At 36.8% G+C, this 24,714-nt stretch overlaps 2 protein-coding genes across 2 annotated transcripts; one reads left to right on the top strand and one right to left on the bottom strand.

The window, feature by feature from the left end:
* The first annotated feature begins 17,229 nt into the window (after positions 1-17,229).
* Positions 17,230-20,201, top strand: LOC108821332 (cytosolic isocitrate dehydrogenase [NADP]). Its single transcript, XM_018594378.2, has 15 exons — positions 17,230-17,401; positions 17,679-17,722; positions 17,806-17,915; positions 18,016-18,053; positions 18,121-18,198; positions 18,276-18,329; positions 18,414-18,515; positions 18,645-18,730; positions 18,812-18,915; positions 19,005-19,073; positions 19,164-19,279; positions 19,391-19,425; positions 19,504-19,646; positions 19,732-19,854; positions 19,950-20,201. Exons 1-15 carry the CDS (start codon positions 17,353-17,355, stop codon positions 20,044-20,046), a joined length of 1,248 nt encoding a protein of 415 aa, XP_018449880.1. The 5' UTR covers positions 17,230-17,352; the 3' UTR covers positions 20,047-20,201.
* A 2,631-nt stretch (positions 20,202-22,832) lies between these two features.
* Positions 22,833-23,825, bottom strand: LOC108822284 (peroxiredoxin-2B). The gene is made up of 3 exons (XM_018595327.2): positions 23,577-23,825; positions 23,289-23,368; positions 22,833-23,198 (listed from the first exon to the last, which is right to left on the bottom strand). The coding sequence occupies exons 1-3, from the start codon at positions 23,729-23,731 to the stop codon at positions 22,945-22,947; spliced, it is 489 nt and encodes a 162-aa protein (XP_018450829.1). The 5' UTR covers positions 23,732-23,825; the 3' UTR covers positions 22,833-22,944.
* Between the last annotated feature and the right edge of the window lie 889 nt (positions 23,826-24,714).

Below are 24,714 nucleotides of genomic sequence, written 5' to 3'. Positions count from 1 at the left end.
CTTTGGTGCTCGCCAATCAGCCATGGCTCTATGATGATGCCTTCTACTCCTCTTGTTTGGTGGTTTGATTCAGCTGAAATCACACTCAAAGAAGACTATAACGACTTCTTTCTGAATGTCTGTTTCTTAATGTCTCTAAAAGCATTCATCCTTCAGATGAAGTAGTAGTAACAAGAAACTATCTTTTAACAATGTTTCAGTTCTTAATGTACTTACAACGCTTTGTCATACACTCTATAACAGATTTCACGAAATAAAAAGTTGTAACACTTCAAAATACCACTAACATAATTCTTCTGATATATTTTCTAGCTGAATAGATATTTCTCTAACAGCTTAAAAAGACTCTCTAAACTATTTATAAATCTTTTGATAAAGTCTTATAAAATCTTTATATATTTTTTTGTAAACCCTATACAAACTCTTCAAACCCAATTACAATCTTGTATAAACCCTTATAAATCTTTTTTTGTCAACATTCTTTTCATTTAAGCCTCATGGGCTGAAATTATGGGTAAAAATCTTTTGGCTTAAAGCTCAACACTTTGATACACAAGATTAAATTCATAAAAATAAAGAACACGTGCATGCTTTGTAAAGAGATGAAGATACGTGGCAGATTGAGGCACATGCGGACAGCAAACAGTGCTCCACCGCTTCAGACCCCCACCGCCTTCAGCTCCACGAACGAGGAAACCTCGTTTGTCGGACTTACAAATCTTATATGACTTTATAAATGGTTTATTGACTCTTACAAATAATTTTACATACCCTTATAAATTGTTTTATAATCCTTTATAATGGTGTATAAACTTTATAAATTATTTTTATAAACTCTTATAAATTATTTACATACCTTTATAAACCTTTATAAACACTTATAAACTATTATTCAAACCATTATAAATTATTTTATAAAGCTTTCTAAATGGTTATAGACTCTTTTAGTTGATTTATAAACATATATAACTCATATAATACCCCTTATAAATTGAATATATGCTTTCATAATGTTTTTATAAACTTTTATAATTGGTTTATAAATTTCTTTTACAAAACCTTATAAATTATTTACATTCATCAATAATCATAGATCTACCCCCATTGGTTGATCTGAGAAAGTGAACCAATGATCTACCCCCATTCATCAATAATCATATTTGCATAAGGCTTTCCTGAAAATTGAATGTTATTCTTTCTAGCTAGTTCTAAAACACTTCCGCAAGGTGTGAGTTTTCTATTTCACTAAATTCCTCATTACCTAAAGTGCAAAAATCATTTTCAACATAATTCAGCTTTGAACGTTGGATGATCATTTTTGGCTTGTCTGGTGGCTCTGTTGAAGTATCACAATACCTCGCAGTTAACTTCAAAGTTGTGCAGAATTTATAAACGTTGAAAATTATTTAACAAACCTTATAAATTGTCTTATAAGCCTTTTTAAATGGTTACAGACTCTTATAAATGATTTAAAGACCTTTTACTGATTTTTTTTATAAACATTTATAAACGGTTTATATTATAAACTTCTTTATACGCCTTCATAAATGGTGTATATACTATTACAAATCATTTGTAAACATTTATAAATATTTTACAAACTTTATAATGATTTACAAACTTTATATGGTTATAGACTATACAACTCTTATAACACCCTTTATAAATTGAATATAAGCTTTCATAACATTTTTATAAACTCTTATTAATAGTATACATACCCCTTATAAATTATTTATAAACTTTCATAACTTTCTTATAAAAATTTATAAATAGTTTATATATTTATAACTTGTTTTATATGCCTTTATAAATGATTTATATACTCTTACAAATAATTTTACATACCCTTATAAATTGTTTTATAATCCTTTATAAGCTGCAGCGGTTCGGAGCCGTTTAGAGTCTAATCAAGGAGATGAGGAAGGAGAATCCTCACCTGATCGAGCCGGAGCTGTTCGTTGTTCTCGCGAGGAGATTCAAGGGTTCGAATATGGTGAAGAAAGCCGTCAAGGTGCTAGACAAAATGCCTGAACCGGACTAGTATGTGTTCGCGTGTTTGCTTGATGCCTTGTGTAAGAACGGTTGCATTAAGGATGCTGCAAAGATTTTCGAGGATATGAGGTTACAGTTTTTTCCAACGGATCATAGGTATTTTTCTTCATTGTTGTATGGTTGGTGTAGAGAAGGAAAGATGATGGAAGCTAAGCGTGTTTTGGTTCAGATGAATGAAGCTGGGTTTGAGCCTAACATTGTTGATTACACTAACTTATAAACATTTTTAAACTATTTATAGACTTTATTAACTTCTTTATAAGCATTTATAAATGGTTTATATACCCTTACAAATAATTTATAAACATTTATAAATGATTTACAAACTTTATAAACTGTTTTTTATAAATATTACAAAAGATGTATTAACTCTTATTGACTATTTATATTCTTGTAAACCCTTATAATTATGTTACAAACTCTTATAAATTTTTTCATAAGCCTTTCTAAATGGTTATAGATTGTTACGAATGATTTAGAGATTTTCTAATTGATTCGTAAACCTATATAGACCTTATAACTTTTTTATTAACTTTACTGTTTTCATAAACATTTATAAATTGCTTATAGACTTTATATTTTTTTATAAGTCTGTATAAATTGTTTATAAAATTATCTAGAACCTAATCAGACAATATTCACCCTTTAGCTGTAACATAAACTAGAAGATGTAAATTATACAGAGATACTGACTTAGGAAAATAAACAAAAATCAGAGGGCAGGTTGGATTATATCCTTTAAAAGAAATTCATTACGGCCACAGAGACGCCATCAAGCTCTTGTGTGGAATAGAGACTTCTCAAAGACACAAATGTAATGTACAAGCACCTGCAGAAGTAACAAATTTGTAACTTACTTGCAGTTCTTAAAAAAACTCATCAAATCATAGGAAACAACTCACATATGAGACAAAAATGCAAGAAAGAGCAACAGAAACTGAGTTATTTAACACACCGTTTTCTGCAGCTGAGGTGGAGCCTTCACTTTCGTTGTAGCATGAACAAACTCTGCAGTCTAAGACACAAGAAGAAACAAAAAAAAATTATAATGATTGGTTAATAAGACTTAATAAAAAAACAAGAGTCAATGATGAATATGGTGATTACCAGTGTAGATCGAAGCAAATGTGTGTTGGCAGGGTTGTTGGCTCTCATATAACCTTGAACACACACTTCTTCCATGAGTGTCGGGAACTGAACATGTCAATTAGATTACTAAATAACTTAGATTTACAAAGGGTTATAAATTTTCAAAAACTCAATGTTCACTATCAAAAATCTTTTTCTTAGATCCGACTATTAACAGATAACACTTTCTCGTAGATCAAGACAACAAAATCCGAGAAAATTACTTACAAGTTGTGATTCTTGCTGAGATTTAACATTCTGAGGTTTTGAGTTTCGATCTCGTCTGCGTCGTGCGCTCTATCTCGTCGCCGTCACTGCTTAACGCCGTAGTCGCTAGATCTCGTTTGCTTTTGAGAGAGGATACACTCGATCTAGTTGCACTCGTTCGATCTCGTCACCTTCATCGCCGTCATCGTTCGATTTCGTCGCCGTCGTCGCTCGATCTCTTCGCCATCGCTGTCGTCGATCTCATCTCAGTGCCGTCGCGGTTAAAGATTTTCTCTCGAGAGAAAGAGATAAAATTAGGTTAGGATTAAGAGAGGGTTAGTTTTGTCTTTTGCCTATTAATGATTTAGGTATTTTTGAAAATATCATTTGTTTGGTGGTATAATTGATTAATGGTACCAATGAAAGTGTATTTGTGAAATTGTCCCATTTTAAATCCCTATATTTATTATAATATAATAGAAAATAATTCACATGTAATCAATACTATTAAAGTTGAGAAAACAAAAACCAAAATCTAATGTCACAATTCAAGCTTTTTGAAAAAATAAAATCTACAGAAAACTAGAAACTAAAAACTAAAATTAAAATCTAAAAACTAAAAACCAAAAACTAAAATCTAAAAACTATGTAGACAATCATCACTTTAATAAATAATAAAAGATAATAGAAAAAAACAAAAAGATATACATAATGGAGAAATTGCCAAAATACTATTTTCATAGTACCACTTTTCATGTTTACACTAACCACTTTTACCACTATTTTTAATGAAGGGTCTAGATTTAAATGTTTAGGATTTAGGGTTTAGATTTGATGTTTTAGGGTTTAAGGTATATAGTTTAGGGTTTAGAGTTTAGGATTTAGGGTTTAGAGTTAAGGATTTAGGGTTTATAGTTTAGACTTTAGGGTTTAGGGTTTAAGATATTGAATTTAGGGTATATAGTTTAGGGTTTAGGGTTTAGGGTTTAGGGTTTAAAGTTGAAGATTTTGGGTTTAGGGTTTAGAATTGGAGGTTTAGGAATTAGAATTTGGGATTAGAATTTTGAAAAACATATAAAAATAAAGATATAAGAGTCTCTACCATTTTAATAAATAAGGTATTTTTGAAAATATGTATTTTGTGGTGGTAAAGATGAATAATGGTACCTTGAAAGTGGTATTTTTGAAAATTCCCCTACATAATGTCTTCAATAAATTTAGTTGGAAGAATACAAAATAATGAAATATAACAATTGGATTTACTACAATATATATTGGAAAGATAGAAAGTAGTCATAGGAGAATACACATTATATAAGAGACAAACTTTCAAAACTAAAAAGTAAAGGGAGAATTACCAATTGTGACTCAAAACTTGGAGTCAAACCCAAAAGAGTACCCCAACTTGGGTCAAAGGCAAAAGTAACCTAAAAGGCTATTGAAATTACAACTATTTTCTTGTGAACAAACAAAAAAACGGATTTTTTTTACGTTTCTACCCCTCGCAAGTCGTCTGTAAACAGACGACTTGAAAATAAGTCGTCTAGACGACTTTAAGTTAAGTCGTCTGGACAGTTATTCTTAAACATAATTTAAAAATTTTGTAAAAAATATTTTGATAAGTGAAAAATTGGAATTATGTAATTAACATATGTCTTAAGAGATATAAATTAATATATAACAAATTTCAATTGTTTTCAGCCCAGATGAGTAAAAGTAGTGAGTCATGATATTATTTAGTTTATGTTTCATCAACATATGTTGTAGTATTGTATGTGTTCTTAGGGTTATATTTTGGAAAGCATTAAAACCGTTTTTGAAAATTTTTAAAATTACCTAGGCGTGTTCATTTCTGTGTATAGTAAATACTATTGAAGTATAATTTGATTTTATAACGTGGTTAGTAAGTTAATTTAGTCATTTTAGTTTAGGGTTTCATTTTAGGGTATTGGACGACTTAATATTTAGTCTTCTGTTCCTAGACGACTAAATATTAGGTCGTCTGATGTACATTATCAGCCAGAATAAGTCGTCTAAACCGGACCAAACCTTAAAGTTTACCAATGTACTTTTAAAGCTAACCGGATTATTTACCCAATATATAAGGTGATTTTTTTTTTCATTTTCCGCGAAATCCAGAAACCCTAACAGTTCTCTCTCACCGGCGATATCAAAGGCGATTCGAATTCCCACTATTTTCGAACAACCATCGTTCTCAACGTCGGCTATCTATCTCACTTCATTCTCACCGTTGTCGCCGCAGCTTCTTCTAACCCTAGCGCCGCCGATTCCTCTAAACCCTAGCGCCCCCGCTTCCACTATTTCCGAACAAACCGTCGCCCTCGCCACCGTGCTCACCGACGTTCTCACCGCCGCTTCCTCTAAACACTAGCTAGCACCGCCGCTTCTTCTAAACCCTAGCGCCGCCGCTTCTTCTCTGTAAACCGTAGCGCCGTTTCTCTGTAAACCCTAACGCCGGTAAGTCATCAAACTCGTGGAAAAGATGAACATAAAACGTTGTCTCTTTCAATTTACTCATTCTCACCGTTTCACGTTTATTTTTTCAGATATATAACCACAATGACGAGTACTCCAACTCCTTCTGCGACTAATCAGGTCCGCTTGAAATTTTTCTACTGGAAGACTTGTAAGTAAGTCGTCTGGAAAGTCTTCAACCTGGACGACTTAGTACGTCCATTTGGAAGACTTTCCAGACGACTTAAATATAAGTCGTCAACTAAGTCGTCCAGTTGGACGACTTTCTAGACGACTTATATTTAAGTCGTCTACTAAGTCGTCTGGAGTAACAATTAAGGCGTGATTGATTTAGCTTGTGTTCTGACTTCTATTGTTGTCTTTGATTATTTTGCAGACAAAAAGGATGGATATTCCAGAACTCCCCCGTAGGTTATACACATTAGGGGAAGAGCCATAACCCCACAATAGCATTTCGTATCATACGGATAACACGAAGTTGCATACTGCTCTTAGGGAAGCTCTCATTGATGCTAAATTCTAAGAGCTCAAGGAGTCGAGATTGGGAGTTTTCATCAAGTTCAAGGAGCAGGGATTTGGTTGGGCTTCAAGGCTGGTTCACTACTTACTCTGTTTAAAGCTGGACATTAAGAAGAAGTACGAGATGTGGTGTCTCGTTGGTCCAGAACCTGCGAGGTTTTGGCACTGTTAGAGTTTGAAAACATCACTGGTCTAAACTGCGAGTACATCGAGGACCTTGAGACACCAGAATGTGAAGTTACCCCAGAGATGGTTTCTTTCTGGGGGATGATGGGAGTTCATCTGGAAGCTGGGCCAACTACTGATCAGATAATAGCAGCACTGAAGAGATGCGGGGATTGGTCCAGGGAAGATCGCAAGCCACTCGCGTACCTTTCCATCTTCACTGGATTCATTGAAGGGAGAAAGTTCTCAACCGCTACACGAGCTACTCTGGCAAGGCTAGTGATGGATTTAGAACGGTTTGAGAATTATCCATGGGGGAGAGTCGCGTTTAAGGTGCTGATGGACTCTTTGTGGAACAAAGATATTACTGGCTGTTACACCGTGGATGGGTTTATACAAGTTCTTCAGGTCTGGGCGTACACAGCTATTCCGGGATTGGGTGCTAGTATTGGTCTACCCAGAGAAAACAGTCCGTCTCCACCGATTCTGGCTTACGAGGGCAGCAGAGGCCGCAGATTCATGAAAGCTGCTATCTTGAGTCAGGTACCTTTCCATCTTCACTTAATTAAGTTGTCTGGAAAGTCTTCCAGCTGGACGACTTAGTAGACGACTTATTATAAGTCGTCTGGAAGGTCTTCCAGCTGGACGACTTAGTAGACGACTTATTATAAGTCGTCTGGAAGGTCTTCCAGCTGAACGACTTAGTAGACGACTTATTATAAGTCGTCTGGAAGGTCGTCCAGCTGGACGACTTAGTAGACGACTTATAATAAGTCGTCTGGAAGGTGTCAGCTCCAGTGGACGACTTAGTTGACGCTATTAATATAAGTCGTCTATTTGTATTTTGTTTCAAATATCTAACTCGATTCTTCTTCTATTTACTGCAGACCCGCGTGATCAACTTTGTTGAGAAGGACATTAGTGAAATGTGGCCAAAATGGGACTTTGAGGTTGAGGACGTGCCCGCGGAGACATTCATTAAAGTCATGTATGATCGGAGACCGTGGAAGTGGACCATGGATTGCTGGGAAGTCACTGGTACAAAACCTAAGTTTGTGACTCCATCGAAAAGAGCCAAAGAGATGGTTGTGGTGGAGGTGGAGGAGGAGGAGGAAGACAATCAGAGACCTCGGAAGAAAGCTCGTAAAGAGGCTAGAGAAGAGGCTCCTAAAGAGGCTAGAGAAGAGGCTACAGAAGAGGCTAGAGAAGAGGCTAGTTGGGTGACCAGAGAGGAGTTAGAAAATATGTTCAAGGACTTAAGAAGTGGCTTAGGTGACATGATGAAAGATGGGTTTAAGAAGTGCACCAGGGAGATTAGGAAGATGTTCGATAGATTGGAAGCTGTGGAGAAGAAGGTTGGTGTCACCAATCAGGCTACCCCTCAAGCCAAAGAAACCGGGGTTAGTAACAAACAGCCTACCCCTCAAGCCCCAGAAACCGGGGTTAGTAACAAACAGACTACTCCTCAAAAGGATCAGCCTACACTTCAAACCAATCATCCTACTCCTCCCACCAGACAGCCTGCTCCTCAAAAGGCAAAGCCTACTCCTCAAAAGGCAAAGCCTACTCCTCAAACGAAACAGCCTGCTCCTCAAACGAAACAGCCTGCTCCTCAAACGAAACAGCCTGCTCCTCAAACGAAACAGCCTGCTCCTCAAAAGGCAAAGCCTTCTCCTCAAAAGAAACATCCTTCTCCTCTGCCCAAAGAGGTTAGTATCAAATCCTCTCCCAACAAGAATTAAGTCGTCCAGGGTCTTCTAGTTGTCCAGACAACTTTTATTTAAGTCGTCCAGGGTCAACTAGTCGTCCAGACAACTTTTATTTAAGTCGTCCAGGGTTAACTTGCAACTTTTATTGTAGAGATTGTTGCCGGAGGATACATCAGATGAGGCGATCTCGGTATATAAGATCTTGCCGGAGGATAAAGCAGATGGTGTCACCTCCAAAGAGATTGTTCCTATCACTTCCACTGACCAACCGAGCTTCGCTTCCAACGATCAACAACCGAGCTTCGCTTCCACCGATCCAAGTGTTCCAGTTTCAGAACCGAGCCTGGTTGTATTGGACAAAACAGCTCCCACTGCTTCTGTGCGTGCAAGGAGTGAACGAACGAAGAAACCTGCTCCCACGCAGATATATCCTTATACGGCAGAGAGAATGAAACTCCTTAGAGTGGGAAAGTATAATCCATTTCCCACACTAAACAGACCTAAGATGAAGGAGCTCGCTGATTGGTTGAAAACTGATCTGTAAGTGATTGCTTTACCCATAATAGCTTGATTTAGTCTAACCAAAACTGATTGCTTTTTTGTTTGCAGTGATTATTTCACTAAGCAAGAGGACCAAACCACGTACATCACCAACTTGGTGGTATCAAAAACTCGGACACCCAAAGCATGGCTGGAAGACGTAGTAAGTCTTCTGCTTATCTTTAAGTCGTCTGGTAACTTGTCTTTGTATAGATTTGTAAATATATAAGTCGTCTGGAAGGTTCTAACTTGTATTATTTTATATGCAGCATATAGATGCTTGGATGAATGTGCTGAGGCAGAGGTATCAGGAGAACCCATAATGTTTCCGGAGCGAGCGAATGTGCTTCCTGGATCACAACTTTACCCAGTCTTGGAGAGAACAGTATCTGTTCTTCAAAGCATCGTCGTCTGATCACAATGGTTTAGGAAGAATGCTACCTAGTGGGGCGGCGAGTTTGTATGACGGATCAATGCCTTCATTTTGCCAATCAATTAAGAAGTGGGGGGAGGACATTGATGATATCTATGCGCCACTGAACTTGGACAACAAACATTGGGTTGCTATTTGGATATCGATCCCTAAGAGGCACATAGTCGTCTGGGACAGCATACCTTCATCTACCATACCAGAAAGATGGGATGAGATAATGGAGCCTTTTCTCGAGATGGTCCCTTATCTGCTTGTTGAGTGCGGAGACCAGATGCATGGGTTGGAGCGATACACATATGAGAGACTGCTGAAAGATGTACCCACGGCCAACAATGGTGATTGTGGCGTGTACGCTGTAAAGTACATTGAATGTCATGCTCTTGGGGTCCCCTTTAGCCCTAAAGACTTTGCTAGGTCCAATGCGAAGACTATGAGGGATAATATGGCTGTGGTTATATGAACGGAGCTTGTTGATCAGCATTTGAAAGATAATGAGGATGGTGGTATGTTTGTGGGCATGTATGATTAGATACACAAATCTAACTTGTATAGATTTTCTAACTTGTATAGATACACAAATCTATTTGTATATTTGAACTATTTGTATACACAAATCTATTTGTATATTTGAACTATTTGTATACATAAATCTATTTGTATGTTTGTGGGCATGTATGATTTATTTGATTTTCTAACTTGTATAGATTTTCTAACTTGTATAGATTTTCTAACTTGTGTAAGGTTTTACAGCTGGACGACTTACAAATAAGTCGTCTAGAAGGTTTTCCAGCTGGACGACTTACAAATAAGTCGCCTGGAAGGTTTTCCAGCTGGACGACTTACAAATAAGTCGTCTGGAAGGTTTTCCAGCTGGACGACTTACAAATAAGTCGTCTGGAAGGTTTGGACGACTTACAAATAAGGTAGTCTAAAAATAGTAGAAGGTAGTCTAAAAATAAAATACACTGGACGACTTCGTAAAAGGTCGTCTAAAAAAAATACACTTGAAGGGATAGTAGAAGGTAGTCTAAAAATAAAACACACTGGACGACTTAGTAGAAGACTTAGTAGAAGGTTATCTGGTAGACGAAACACTGGACGACTTAGAAATTAGTCGTCTGGACGGGTAATCAAGACTGAACGACTTAAATTTAGGTCGTCTGGACAACTAGTCAACTGGTTGTGTACATTGTGGTTTTCGTATGGCCAGTTTCCTTGCAGTTTGAGCATCTCTGTGCCCTGTGTTTCTTCCTGGGTTTGTGTCCTCTCATCCTAGATAGCTCCAACCAAGATTGCCATCTTGATTTCTTCTGTCTCCCCGGACCACGCTTTACGTTTGGAGGAAAGCATTCTCGTTCCTCAATATGTTGTGACACGATAGGATATATATTCTCTGAGTATCCTGCATACAGATGATTCTTTGAGTAAAGTGGACATACAAGTGTGTCGATATGCACACCAGCATGTGTTCCAGTTGCTATAGCATGAGAGCAAGGTATTTTCTCCACTCCATAAACACCACAATCACACTTTACATGTTCCAAATCAACCACACAGTCCATTTTGCCACCTTTGACAAAGAAACGCCATCCATCAATTGGTTCGACCGTCATCGTATCCGCTATCTCTGATCGAACAGCAAGCAAGTATTCAACACCCCGGCTATGTTCAGTTGGGAGACTCAAAGCATCTTGACTCCTTTTCCAATACCATTTTCCTAACTTCTGCCTTATGAACTCCAGCAGGAACGGAATCGGAAATCCTCTTACTCGCTTCAGTGCGGAATTAATAGATTCAGCGATGTTGCTTGTTTTTATGTTGAACCTGTTCCCCTTACAATAAACCCTTGACCATAGCCTGGCGTCGGCCTTCTCCAAATACGTTGCAAGTTCCGGGTTTGCACTCCGTATCTCAGCCATGTACCGGTCAAAATCGTAAACCGTGTGCGCATAAGCAGCCCCTTTCACCAAGTACATGAGATGTTTCCCTTTAAACTTTTTGACAATGTTATCTTGAAGGTGATAATAACATATTCCTCGGGTTGCCCAAGGAAACACCTTCTCACACGCACTTTTAATGGCCGCGTGCCGGTCAGAGACTATCACCAGAGGCTTGTCATGAGATATACAACTAGCCAATTTTGTGAAAAACCATTCCCAAGAAGGTTCATCTTCAGCATCCACGATCCCAAAGCCAATGGGAATATCTGAAAATTGCCATCTTGTGCGGCTGCAATGACCCTTCTCTGATACTTAAAACCTTTGATAGAAGCTCCAAAAGAGAGAAATAGATACTTAAATCTTTTCTTAGAATCAAGTTCTATAGCCGTGATAGAATCACGATTTGCAATGGAGATTTGCTCGAGATATGAAGGCAGACGCGAATACCCTTCTTCTGCTGATCCTCTCACCAATTTCTGTGCATATAACAGTGCTCTGTATGAAGTGGTGTAATCAAGCGTCATGCCAAACATGTTCTTCATTGCATCAGTGATATGCTGTGGAGTTATCCCATCAATGATCCCAACACGATCAATGAAAAGACTACCAACATACTTTGGAGTACAGTGTCTCCGCTGAGCGATTCGGTCTCCAATTGAGCATAAATGTTTTTCCACATACTTTGTTACCCAAAACGTGTTTGGCCCATGTTTCACACTCGTTCTGATCTTCCATCCACAACCGCTAACCCGACATATTGCCACAAGGAGAGTTTTTGTTGATTTGTATATTCTGAAAGAAAACCTACCCCTCACTGCTGTCAACCGCAGCTCTGAAAGCAGTGCATCCTTGCTAACAAAACTCTGGTTGACATAGATGCTGGTACAATCCGATTTTCCTCCTTCAATAGCATTTTTTTAGCATATGTCCTTTTCAATTTCTTCAAAACAAATATTATCATCATCTTCCTCGTCCTCATCTAGAACCTTTCCATAAAGACTGTAATCCCCACCATTCTGATCTGTTTCACCAACAATAGTGTTATCAGCATCCTCCTCCCCATTTTCCTCCTCCCCATTTTCTCCTCCCCATCTTGATTTTCATCTTCAACAGACTCATTATCACCAACATCTTCAAAACATTCATCAGCTTCATCATTATCACCAACATCTTCTTCCCATTCACCAGCTTCATCATTATCACCAACATCTTCTTCCCATTCACCAGCTTCTTCTCTTTTCTCTGAAACCGTTTCCACCTTGCTGCGGCTTGATACACAAAGACATACTCTATGCGTTTTGAGTATCTCGAGCAAGTTTCGAACTTGTCTATCACTTGTAACATGAATGGGAGGACTGCCTGGAGTCATCATCATTTCTGCTGGTAATGAGTAGCTAATCTCCACAATCACTGATCTCATGTCCAGGTTATAATCTTCTTGAGCCATTGCAACAAGTTCAACATGTGTTGAATCTTCATTCAATAAAAACAATCTTGCTCCTTTGAGATCATCAACCACAAAATCCCAACGGAAATCTCTCAACAACCATTCTCTATACACTGCATGTAACTTAAAAATCATCTGCAAATATTCAAAATAAAACACATTAGTAAACATAGAGAAAATGAAGAAGTTCAATAAACATTATCGCAGACGACTTAGATTTAAGTCGTCCAGAAGACTTAAAGGTAAGTCGTCTAAAGAGGTCACTTTTGCAATTGAAAATTAAAAGGGACGACTTAGTTCTAAGTCGTCCGGCTTTGTTTGTTAAAAAAAAAATTTCAGACGACTTATATATAAGTCGTCTACGAAAAACGGGCTAGTTTTGCATTTGACCGAATCGTGTCAGATCTTTGACTATTTCTGGACGACTTATAATTCAGTCGTCTCTGGAAAGTAAAAATTTCAATATTTTATTCAAACTAGACGACTTACGTGTAAGTCGTCCTAGGTTAGTTTTGTAATTGAAAAATAAAACTTGAAATTTAACTTTCTCCAGACGACTTAACTAAAAGTCGTCCAGCTAGACGACTTAATTTAAGGTCGTCCGGGATAAGCAAGGTTTGACCAGAAAATTGGGAAAAATTCTGGACGACTTTGCTTTCCCCGGACGACTTTAAATTAAGTCTTCTGACGGGACGACTTTATATTATGTCGTCTGGTAAAAGTTAAATTATGAAGTTTTATTTTTCAACTATAAAACTAACCTAAGACTACTTACACGTAAGTCGTCTAGTTTAATAAAATATTGAAATTTTAACTTTCCCAGAGACGACTGAATTATAAGTCGTCCAGAAATAGTCAAAGATCTGACACGATTCGGTCAAATGCAAAATTAGCCTGTTTCTCGTAGACGACTTATATATAAGTCGTCTGGAGTGTTTTTTTTCAACAAACAAAGCTGGACGACTTAGTTTAAGTCGTCCGTTTGACCAGAAGACTCATCAGTAAGTCTTCTACATACAGATGACTTACTTGTAAGTCTTCTACGCGAACAGATTTTGAAAAAAAATTCAAATTCGTACCTTAAACTAGGTGAGATGACTTCGTTTGCACACAGGGTCTTCTCCAACCACCCAGAACCTCAAACGAAAGCAACCGTAAGTCAAAACGAAAGAAATATGGCTTTGTCAACCATCGCCCATATTTTGAATCAAAAGCTTCAGTTTTTTGGATGAATATGGAGAGAAAGTGAAAGAAATGTTGTTTTTAGTTCATAACAATTGAAACAGAGAGAGTGTAAAGAGATTTACGTGCATTAAATGGCATTAAAAGCTCCAAACAGTTCGTACAAGGTTGTTCCCACTATTCATGGCAGTGGAAATATTGTAAATACTTGAAGAAAATGAGGTTGAGACAGTAAAGAAGCCATTTTCGAAAAACAAAAAAAAAAGGGTTAATGGCATTTTCGTAGATAAAATGCAGATGTGGGGTTAAAAACACAAAAAAAAAATGATTCAAAAGAAAAGGTTAGTTTTCTGTTTGACTTCAAGTTTTGAGTCACTTTTGCAATAAGCCCAAAAGTAAAAGCAGAACTAGTGTATATTTTAAAATTCACAACTAAGAAGTATACAATAAAAAAATATTAGCAACATATCTAATTGTAATTTTTAGTATTTGAATTACATATATAATTGTAATTTTGTATTAAAACTATAGTTTGAAGTATCTAAACCGCAGTAGTTGTATGTATACTATTCGCTCATTGAAAAATAATTTCATTGAACTAATGAAAAAGTATAAGAACAAAACTGTAATATTCCACTTCTCTCAATATTAAGAAAAACATAATATATAATAAAATAACAAAATACACACAGTGAAAGTTAAAATTAATTTTCATTAATATTGATGATATATTTATGTAATTCTTTCATATGCTAACCTCAATGGAGGTCGACTAGATTGGTTTCTGAGGTTCTAACTGGACCAACCAAAGAAGTGATTTTTTTGTTCGATATGTCTAGAATTCAACTTGATGACTTAAAACAAATGGAAGATGGATGAATGCGGTTGATGATATGAATAAAACAGGGAAAATAAACTAAGGAAAAGGATAGATAAGGTGAAATCAAGCTGCTGGATGAGTATCACTCTCAGCTTGATCAAATGATTTTTGAAGTGTATTTGCGGATGAAGGTTTGATTGAATCTCTCAATCCGATGGAATGATGAAACGATGTGATTGACTCTCTCAATTTGTGTACAGAGCTTGTTTGATTTGCACAAACAAACTATACTCATGAAATCAATAGAACAATTTTAACAAAAAAAAATCAATAGAACAACAAAGAATCTCTCTTTGAATCTTAAAAAACCGATATTTTATACAAAGAACAACTTTGATAAAACTGAATAAACTTTTTATTAACTTGGTGACTGAGGGTGATCTTTACAATGGACGACTATGAGCTTATATAATGCTCAGATACAAAAGTGCTAACGTTCTAATAGAAAGAAGGAAGGAAACAAATCAAGAAAAGTAACAAAATCGGAAACTAGTGGTTGAAGCCTTTTATGGAATTTTGGCTCCAAATAAGAAACTTGATATTTCTTGAACCTGGACGGTTTGAGGGGATGAGAGAGCTTCCTGGAAACTTTCTTGATGGCTTGGAATGTGCTGAGGTCGTGCCTGATCTGAAGGAAAAGAGCTGTTGGAACTGGATGACAAGAATCTCCAAATAATGCGAGTTGGTGTTAATGAGGATCTTCCTTATCCTATGTAGTTGGTTCATGGTATGAACATGTAGAATTCTTCTTGGTCGCCTACAATGTCTTCTGGATGCTTTGGTTTAGTCAGGATGTCTTCTGGTCAGAGCTGATTGATTTGAAAGTGATTAAACCGAAAGATGGTCTAATCTTTCATAAATGGCTCCAGGTGGGTTTAATAACTTTTTCAAAGATTCACCTGATCCTATGGGTTCTGGTGCAGCTAAGGAGTTCTTGAATGTCTTCTGATTGGTAAATGTGATATCTTAGTTTCCATAAATAGCTCTAGGTTGAACCAATCTGAATTGGTTGAAGGCTTTCCATAGATGATGTCGGTTTGGCCAGTTCTAGGAAATTGATCATAATTCTGATTTTCTTGACCAATTCTTCTGATTTAAAGTTTTTTGGAAAGCTGATAAAGCTCTACTAAAGCCCATGATTGGTTCTGGTGAAGGTCGCTTCATGTCTAGATTTAAATATTCTTCTAAAACCTGATATTCACAGATTGACGGGATGAGAAACTTCTAACTTATAAAATTCATAACTTCCTGGTCCGTGAATATTTTAGCACGATTCCAAATTGGCTGGAATCCTTCTTGAGTGTAGCATTCATGAAAATTGGTCTCGTGATTAAAAACGTCTTGGTTTATAAGATATGGTATTTTTAGTGCATATATATCCTAGTTGGTGCCATGGTTAATTGAGTAGGTTGTTTGGTCGACATCTAGTCCAGCTACTGGTTTGATAGCCGCATTACATATGCTCTGAAAAATTCAGGAAAAAACATTTTTAAATGCAGAAACACATCATACTATTCGACGGTCGATTCCTACTTCCATTCCAGAACAAGTGGCCGGTACAACGAAGAAATGAAAATGGACAAAATAGAATAAATTAATAATAAAAGGGTCCAAAAATAATTTCTGAAATCCTAAAACAGCACAAATAAAACCTCCCTTACAGAGAGAGGCTGAACCTATCAAAAGTTAGAGAGAGAAATACCCGAGAGAGAAAAAGATTTTCCGGCCGACGGAGTGAGCTTTCACAGTCACCGTCCGTCGGTCCGACGTCCCTTCTTAGTTGTTCTAAGGCGCCCTTTCTTTTCCTTTCCTTTGGGATTTTGTGTAGATCTTTAGTTTCCGTCACCGCACCTTCTTCTCGGTGGGCGGTCGGCTTAGCGGTTCCGTCGTTACTCATTTCCTTCAAAAGTGAACGGTCGGCTTTAGAGTTTTCTTTAGGCAGAGGCTTCTTTGCTCCGGTGATGTTCCGTTTGATGTCTGGTGGTTGTGTTTGGCTTCGGATAGGGAGGAGATCTCGAGTTATCGATGGATGCTCTCCGGTTGATAAAGCGATGATGTTGAAGCTGTAGACCGCGACGCCTCGAGTCGAGATCTCGGGTGAGACCCGATGAAGCTCTCCGGTGTTCTGAATCAAAAAACAAAGGCGATGGTGATGCGGTTTCTCTATCTGTCGAGGTGGGAAGCAAGAAAGCTGGTGTTTGGCGCCGAGGTTTGCGACGGCTGGTGGGATTCGGTCGTGCCCTCCGGTGAAAATCTGCAGCGGCGACATCGAAAAGAGGGATCGGGTGACGCGTGTCCATGCCGTGTAGAGGATGGCAACACGTGGTCTCTCCTCTCAAGATGTTGGTCGACCTTAGCAGTTGGGCTTTGTGGGTGGTAATGGATTTGAGGTCCGATTTTATTTTATTTGTGTAACCCAATTTGTTGAATGGGCTTTTATTGGTTGTAATGGTGTTAGGCTTTCGGCCTGCCCAGTTTCGGCCTTTGGGCCTTTCCTTTAATATAATTTCTATGATGGAAAAAAAAATAAAACCTCCCTCCCTCCCTCCCCTGCACAGCCTTTATCGCCTACTCCAGTCACCACCATCGACGATCTCTGTCTCCCGCCGGAAAACTTATCTCGTCTGTAGATCGCCGTCGATTAGAAAACCATGGCGTTTGAGAAGATCAAGGTTGCTAATCCCATCGTCGAGATGGATGGTAAGATCTCTCTCTCTCTTTCTCTCGCTCTCGCTTTTCTTAGTTCAGATCTTATTGATGATGCGAAAATGATCAATAGAAACCGTAGCCTCGTTTCAGTGTCAAGAGATTTATATGTTGATGAACTATTTGATCCACATCGAATATAGCTTTGATATTGATTTTTCCTTTTAAAACTTAGCTATTGATTTGTTGACAGCTTCGTGTGCTATATTAGTCTTTGATTAAAAACGTTTTGGTATCATTTACTCACACACTTGATTAATATAATTATTAGGTGATGAAATGACCCGAGTTATCTGGAAGTCCATTAAAGACAAGGTACAAGAGCTACCTAACGCCTTCTGATGTTGTGTCTTCATTTTTAGGACATTTTTATTTTAAAATTTCGTTTGTTTTTTCAGCTTATTACCCCTTTCGTGGAGCTGGATATCAAGTACTTCGACCTTGGCCTTCCTCACCGTGATGCTACTGATGACAAAGTTACTATTGAAAGTGCTGAAGCCACTAAGAAGTATCCTCTTTCCTTACTCTAATAGTGCCCTTTTCTTTGTCTGCTATACTGTGTGGAATATATATATATTAATCTTTGATGCTTTGTGATTTCGTTTTAGGTATAATGTTGCCATCAAGTGTGCCACCATCACTCCAGGTCTGCTTTATTTTTTGCGGTTGACAATGGTTTCAGTTTACTAATTATTGACCTTCTCCCACCGCAGATGAAGGCCGTGTCACTGAGTTTGGCTTGAAGCAGATGTGGAGAAGTCCAAATGGAACCATCAGGAACATTCTCAATGGTAAGACATTCTCTTTTAGCCTCTCCAGTATCATTCTCCGTTGCCCTTTTTACACTTTATTTGTCTCTCTCACACAGGAACTGTTTTTAGAGAACCAATTATGTGCAAAAATGTTCCCAAGCTTGTCCCAGGTAAATTATTGACAATGGCCTAGTTGCATTAGCAATTTTTTATCGCCTAAGGGTTCTGAGAATATGTCTTTTTTTCTTCTCCAGGCTGGACAAAGCCCATCTGCATTGGAAGGCATGCTTTTGGTGATCAGTACCGTGCCACTGATGCTGTAATCAAGGGACCAGGAAAACTCACTATGACTTTTGGTAAAACTTATTACCTCTCTCAGTGGTCGTCTCATTCTGGGATGGCAGTTTAGAAGATTGAAATATCGTTCCGTTTTTCTTTCAGTTTCATTGGTTCTAATAAGTTCTGTAATGTCTTTGGGTTTTCAGAGGGAAAAGATGGGAAAACTGAAACTGAAGTCTTTACATTTACTGGTGAAGGCGGTGTTGCTATGGCCATGTACAACACTGATGAGGTATAATATCCACTTACATTCTCTACAGTTAAAGTGGCCTCCCAATCAAGTTGTTTAATTTTTTTGTCCTTATTAATGCAGTCCATCCGTGCTTTTGCTGAGGCATCTATGAATACTGCTTATGAGAAAAAGTGGCCACTTTATCTTAGCACAAAGAACACCATTCTTAAGAAATACGATGGCAGGTATGTGGACTGTTAAGTTTTTGGTTATTTCACCATATTATCCTCTGTCCATATTTGATGTTGGTTGCATTTTTCGTTCTTATATGAAGATTCAAAGACATCTTCCAGGAAGTGTATGAAGCCAGCTGGAAGTCAAAGTATGAGGCTGCCGGAATATGGTAAGTCAACTCTTTTTTTTTTTTTTTTTCATCCTTGTCTTGTGTATGTTAGCTTTGATCGAGGAGGATCTAAATGATTAAACCGGTTAGGTATGAACATCGTCTCATTGATGATATGGTGGCTTACGCTCTTAAGAGCGAGGGAGGCTATGTGTGGGCATGCAAGAACTACGATGGCGATGTCCAAAGTGATTTCCTGGCACAAGGTTTGTGTGATGCTCTGATAAATGAATATGCCTTAAGCTGTAGTTTTTTTTGGTATTCACATTTTTTGTTAGGTTTTCTTGTTAGCTAATAATTTCTTAAAATGTGTGTAGGGTTTGGGTCACTTGGATTGATGACCTCTGTTCTGGTATATAACATGACATAATCTCTCTTACATGTTCCCTTTAAGTTTCTTCTCGTACAACGGTTGTGTTATCTTGATTAGGTCTGCCCGGATGGAAAGACGATTGAAGCGGAAGCAGCACATGGAACGGTAACCCGTCACTACAGGGTTCACCAGAAAGGTGGGGAGACCAGCACAAACAGCATAGCATCTATTTTTGCTTGGACTCGTGGGCTTGCTCACAGGTAACGAGAAAAAAAAACATCCTGAACGCTTAATAATGTTTCCAAAGGAAGATGAACGAATTGAAAATATGTGCTGTTTGAACAGGGCTAAGTTGGATGACAACTCAAAACTATTGGAATTTACCGAGAAGCTAGAAGCTGCTTGTGTGGGTACAGTGGAGTCTGGAAAAATGACAAAAGATCTTGCACTCATCATTCACGGCTCAAAGTAAGTAACTCACATCTCTTCTGCCTTTCTTTCCACGTTTCACATCAAGACTGCTTCAATTGATTTATGAATTTTTTTTTTTGGTGTTTTTCCAGACTCTCAAGAGACACTTACTTGAACACAGAGGAGTTCATCGATGCGGTTGCAGATGAGCTCAAGAGGCGGTTATTTTATGGGGTGTCAAAAATTTAATTACAAAAAAAAAGGTGTCAGGTTGGGTTCGAACCCTGATTAATGGGGTGTTAAGAGATGGATTGTACCTTAAATGACAAAAACTTCTTGTTACTTTTACACAGCATAATTTATACAAATTTAAGGGGTGTCATGTGACACCCCATTATGCTTAATGCGTCAAAGCATAAGAAGATTGGGTCAGTTCCTCAGTCATAAGTGTTCTTATCTGGTGGGTTTGTGTGAGTGGTTGGGATTGGAAAAAAGAAATAAAAGAGAGAACGTTTACTTAATGGGAACATTGAGAAGGATTTGTTTCATCTGCTAGAATATTTTCAAAACACTGAGACATGCTTCCTTTTTCTTTATTTGTCACTCATTTTCGTGACTCTTTCCATTGATTCGAGTTGATCTTATTCCTTGGTGCACTGCCTATTTATTGCTGTATGTCGTGATAAGAAGTACTTTATAATCTTTCAACCATCTAATCTATTAAAACTGAAGTACATTTGTATTTAGCCCTAAGTTTTCCTCAATAATTACATCCTTATGCCATTGAGTAATTAAGATAGATTTATTTTAAATAAAATTATTAATCATTTATTGTAGTAAAATATTTTCTGTTGAGATCAAACCGTGCCATTAACTTTTCGGTGCCACTTCGTCCATATTATCAAAACTACGAGGTTGACAAAAAAAAAAACAAAACTGTGAGTTTTACAATTACAGTCTAACTCAAACCTAGATATTCACTGATTGTGTTCATATTATATATCGAACTGGGAATTTCTTTTATCTATTTTTTTGACAGTATAATCGTTTCAGTTAAAAAGACCTAAAATTTTGCTGCCTATAATTTTAGTTGGGTTTCATTGCTTTTCTTTTCTAGCATGCATGAACAGGCCATTAGATGGTTTGTTAAAACGTTGGCCATGGATTGTATACTATCGCCTTTTGTGGCTGACAGAGTAATTGGTTTGATCTTTCTATGATTAAAGATTTCGTGATAGCAACAATTTATCAAACCGGTTTAGTAATTGGAAAAAAAATTACATTTGATTTTAAATTGTACACTACGTAATTGATATTAACGCGACATAGATATCTAAATTAGTTCTAAAAATCTAAACTTAACAAAACAGACCATCGAATATTTAAAAGAACTGCTAATAACTACATTTCCATATATATAAAAACTCAGTCCATAATCTTAAATATTCTGTAACTAACAATAAGAATATTTTTAATGTTAAAAGTTATTCACAGTAATCTCAGCAATATTAACTACAATCGATACCTAAATCTAGCATATATCTTTTACTTGATTCACTCTGTTTTAAACATTCATTCTTTATTAATTTTTATAAAATTTATTTCCGATAGTCTAAAAAAGAATGTTCCAGGTATAAAAATCACTACGACTATCGTCCTTATATATATATATATATATAATATATATATATATATATATGCATTTCCCCTTTTATTTTCTTTGCATCCAAAACACACAAACAGAAAAATAGTGACTAACCGAAGTTTAATCTTATTAAAGACGTGAAACTCTGAAAGTTAAAAAAAAAAGACGTGAAACTCTGAAGTATTCTTGCAGATGAAACTGTTGTAGATACTCGGGTGGCAAGCCTATAAGATAACTATGTCAAAAAATTCCAATATTGTTGTATTTCTTCTTTGTATTCATATTATCTGAAAGCCAGTACTATGAGAAACTGGCGTATGTAAAACAGATCTTTGTCTTCTTTCGTTATAGATCGGCTCTGTTAAGATACATATGACAAATCAAAACGGTTTCAATAGAGTTCTTAAACATGAAATTCTCCTACATCAACATATATTGCAAATAATCCTGAAACACAAGTCACTGTATGCAATTGATTTTAAATTGAACCCAAAACAACATAATATATTAATAATACTTTTAAATCGTGTAGTAAAAATAAACACCCGCACGGGCGTGCGGGTCAAGCTCTAGTTACTCTTTTAATAATCCGGATACCAGAGAAGTGTAAGTTATCGCTTTGTTATGCCTGCTTCTTTTTGTCTGAAACCAACTCAAATCGCTATTAATCCTCTACTTTCACTTGCAGTGCAGTGATTTTAAATATGTTGAGCGAAATGATGAAGTTTCTTAGAGAGCCTTGAAGATATCACCGGTGCAGGAAACCATGAACTCGCACCACACTCAACGTTGTTTATTATCTCCTTGAGGTTAGAAAGGACTTGTGTTGTGATGCGAATATATTTATCTCTGGATGATTTCAAGGTTTTCAGAACGTTCTTTACTATTTTTTTTGTCAAAACAAAATGTCCATCATTTTTGAGGTGAAGAAATGCAATAATTTTTTTTTTGGGTTTCGTGAGTCTTTAAGTTTTTCTATATGTTTTTTCTTTCAGTTTTAAGAACACAGATACATAGAGATTTAAGATTTTCTCCTTCAAAGTTCAAGTTGGTTTTGTAAAATATTGTGGATGCAATTTATGGAGTACCATTTGTGTTAATTTTTAGGAGTTTTCTGAGTGACGAGAATGTAAAACTGAATTAATAACACAAAAACATGACTACTCTACCATAATGCAGAGGATGATAACCAACTATTCTTACTTGGCGAGTGTTACGGACAAGTAGACTGCCCAGTAATAAAAAGTATGATACAAACCATACTAGCCTAAGTAGGTTAAAGGTATGTGTCCATGTCATAGTCTCGACCAGAATGCAAATATTTGGTATGCATCCTTCAAATTTACGAATTACTCAAATTTATTTTATAAATTATACGAAGAATGACAAGAAGAAGAACCAATAGTTTATTATTATTAAAATAGCAACTTAAACCACTTTATTATTATGCCCAATATATTGTCAGAAATCAGGCCAGAGATACACACAGATGATACAGTTTCTTAGAGAGCCTTGAGGATATCATCGGCGCTGGAAACAGTGAACTCGCCGCCAGATTCAACGTTGGCAACAGTGACCTTAAGGTTATCGAGCAGCAGAGCAAATCTCCTTGACCTAACACCAAGGCCCTTGTCCGTGAGGTCAAGCTCGAGTCCAAGAAGCTTCGTGTATTCTCCTGAACCGTCTGCCACAAACTTGACATGCTTGTTTTCCGGGTATGTCTTCCCCCATGCCTTCATGACAAACGGATCATTCACTGCAACAAACAAATCAAGTGCAAAACGATGTCGTTGTTACTATCATATACCAAACATCTTTTATATTTTTTGATTTTACCAACACTCACCACTAAAGCAAATGATCTCGTCAACACCCTTTGACCTCAGCTCCTCTGCTTTCTCAATGAATCCAGGCACATGCTTCATACTAATCCAGGGGAAAAAATAAATAAAGACACAAGTCAACAAGATTCATCAGCTTAGAATCAAAACCCAGATCTCCACTGACATACACAACTAACTTGAGGATAGATCTGAAACCCTATAATCTTAGAGACAAGATCTCGAAATCGAATAAGTCTCTCGGATCTATTACAAGGAAAAAGAGGTTAGTGGGTGGAGGATTTTATTTTTACCTGCAGGTGGGGGTGAAAGCACCAGGGACACCGAAGAGGATGACCTTCTTACCAGCGGCGAGGGCGTGAACAGAGACAGTCTGGAGCTGATCGTTCTCGTCGAAGAAGGAGATAGTTCCTTCGGGTACAACATCGCCGACAGCAATCGGAGCCATGGAGGAGATCTCGGCGGAGAAGGTATAAAAGAGTTTTGTCGGAAGCGGTAGGTGAACTGAAGCGTTGGACTTGAGACTTGAGAGACGATAAATACTACATAGGAGTTTGGATAATTAAATCCCTCTGCCCATTTTCTAAATTAAATTTATGACATGTAAAATTTCTATTGGCAGCGACTTTATGATTCTTGACCAATACTCAAAATTAAATACATTTCCAAAAATACAACAATCAGTTGACTTTTTGGTAGCCAAAACCTTTACAAAAGTTTTCTTCTTAATTTTTAGGGAAATACAGGTTTTTTTTTCGTGAAAATTCAGTGCCTTCTGCATAGAGATAAATTGTAAACCGATCTTCTTGAATTGAATCTCAAATATAACATCTACACTGTCAGTTTGTAGTAGAACAAGACACAATTTTGGTGTATCATATATCCTGAAAATTACAGCTGTTTTAGAGATATTTGAATTTTGAACTGAACAAATCCAAACCTAAAAAAAGAACTGATCCTAACCAAACCAAAGTTTTCAAATACCTATTTACTAGTTGATAATACGCGCCCTGCGCGGAGTGAATAAATTTGAAGAAATTATCATTTTGAATTAATAGACATTATAAAGGTAAATTCATAGAAAGAAATACTACATTAATTTTCGTTTTTTTTTAACTTGTGTATTTTTTTTTTTAATTGAATTATAGTTCGTGAAAGTGAATCAATAATAGTAAGCAAATACTAATATAAAAATTATCAAGTAAAGATAAAATAAAACGCAGATAATAAAATATTTGTTTTCATAAAATAAATTATAAATATAAGATAAAACGAAGCATATGCAATAGATTAGTTAAACCATGCAGAAACAAAATATAAGAAAACAAAATTAGATAAGATTACTTGCAAAAACAAAATATAAAGCCATGAGAAATTGCCTGCGAGAATGGTTTGAGTAGGTATATGATCTAAGAGTGAATATGAATGTTG

This window comes from Raphanus sativus, chromosome 2, assembly GCF_000801105.2.
Source record: "Raphanus sativus cultivar WK10039 chromosome 2, ASM80110v3, whole genome shotgun sequence".
Lineage (NCBI taxonomy): Eukaryota > Viridiplantae > Streptophyta > Magnoliopsida > Brassicales > Brassicaceae > Raphanus > Raphanus sativus.
Note: the sequence above shows the minus strand (reverse complement) of the source record. Positions and strands in the feature narration are given on the sequence as shown.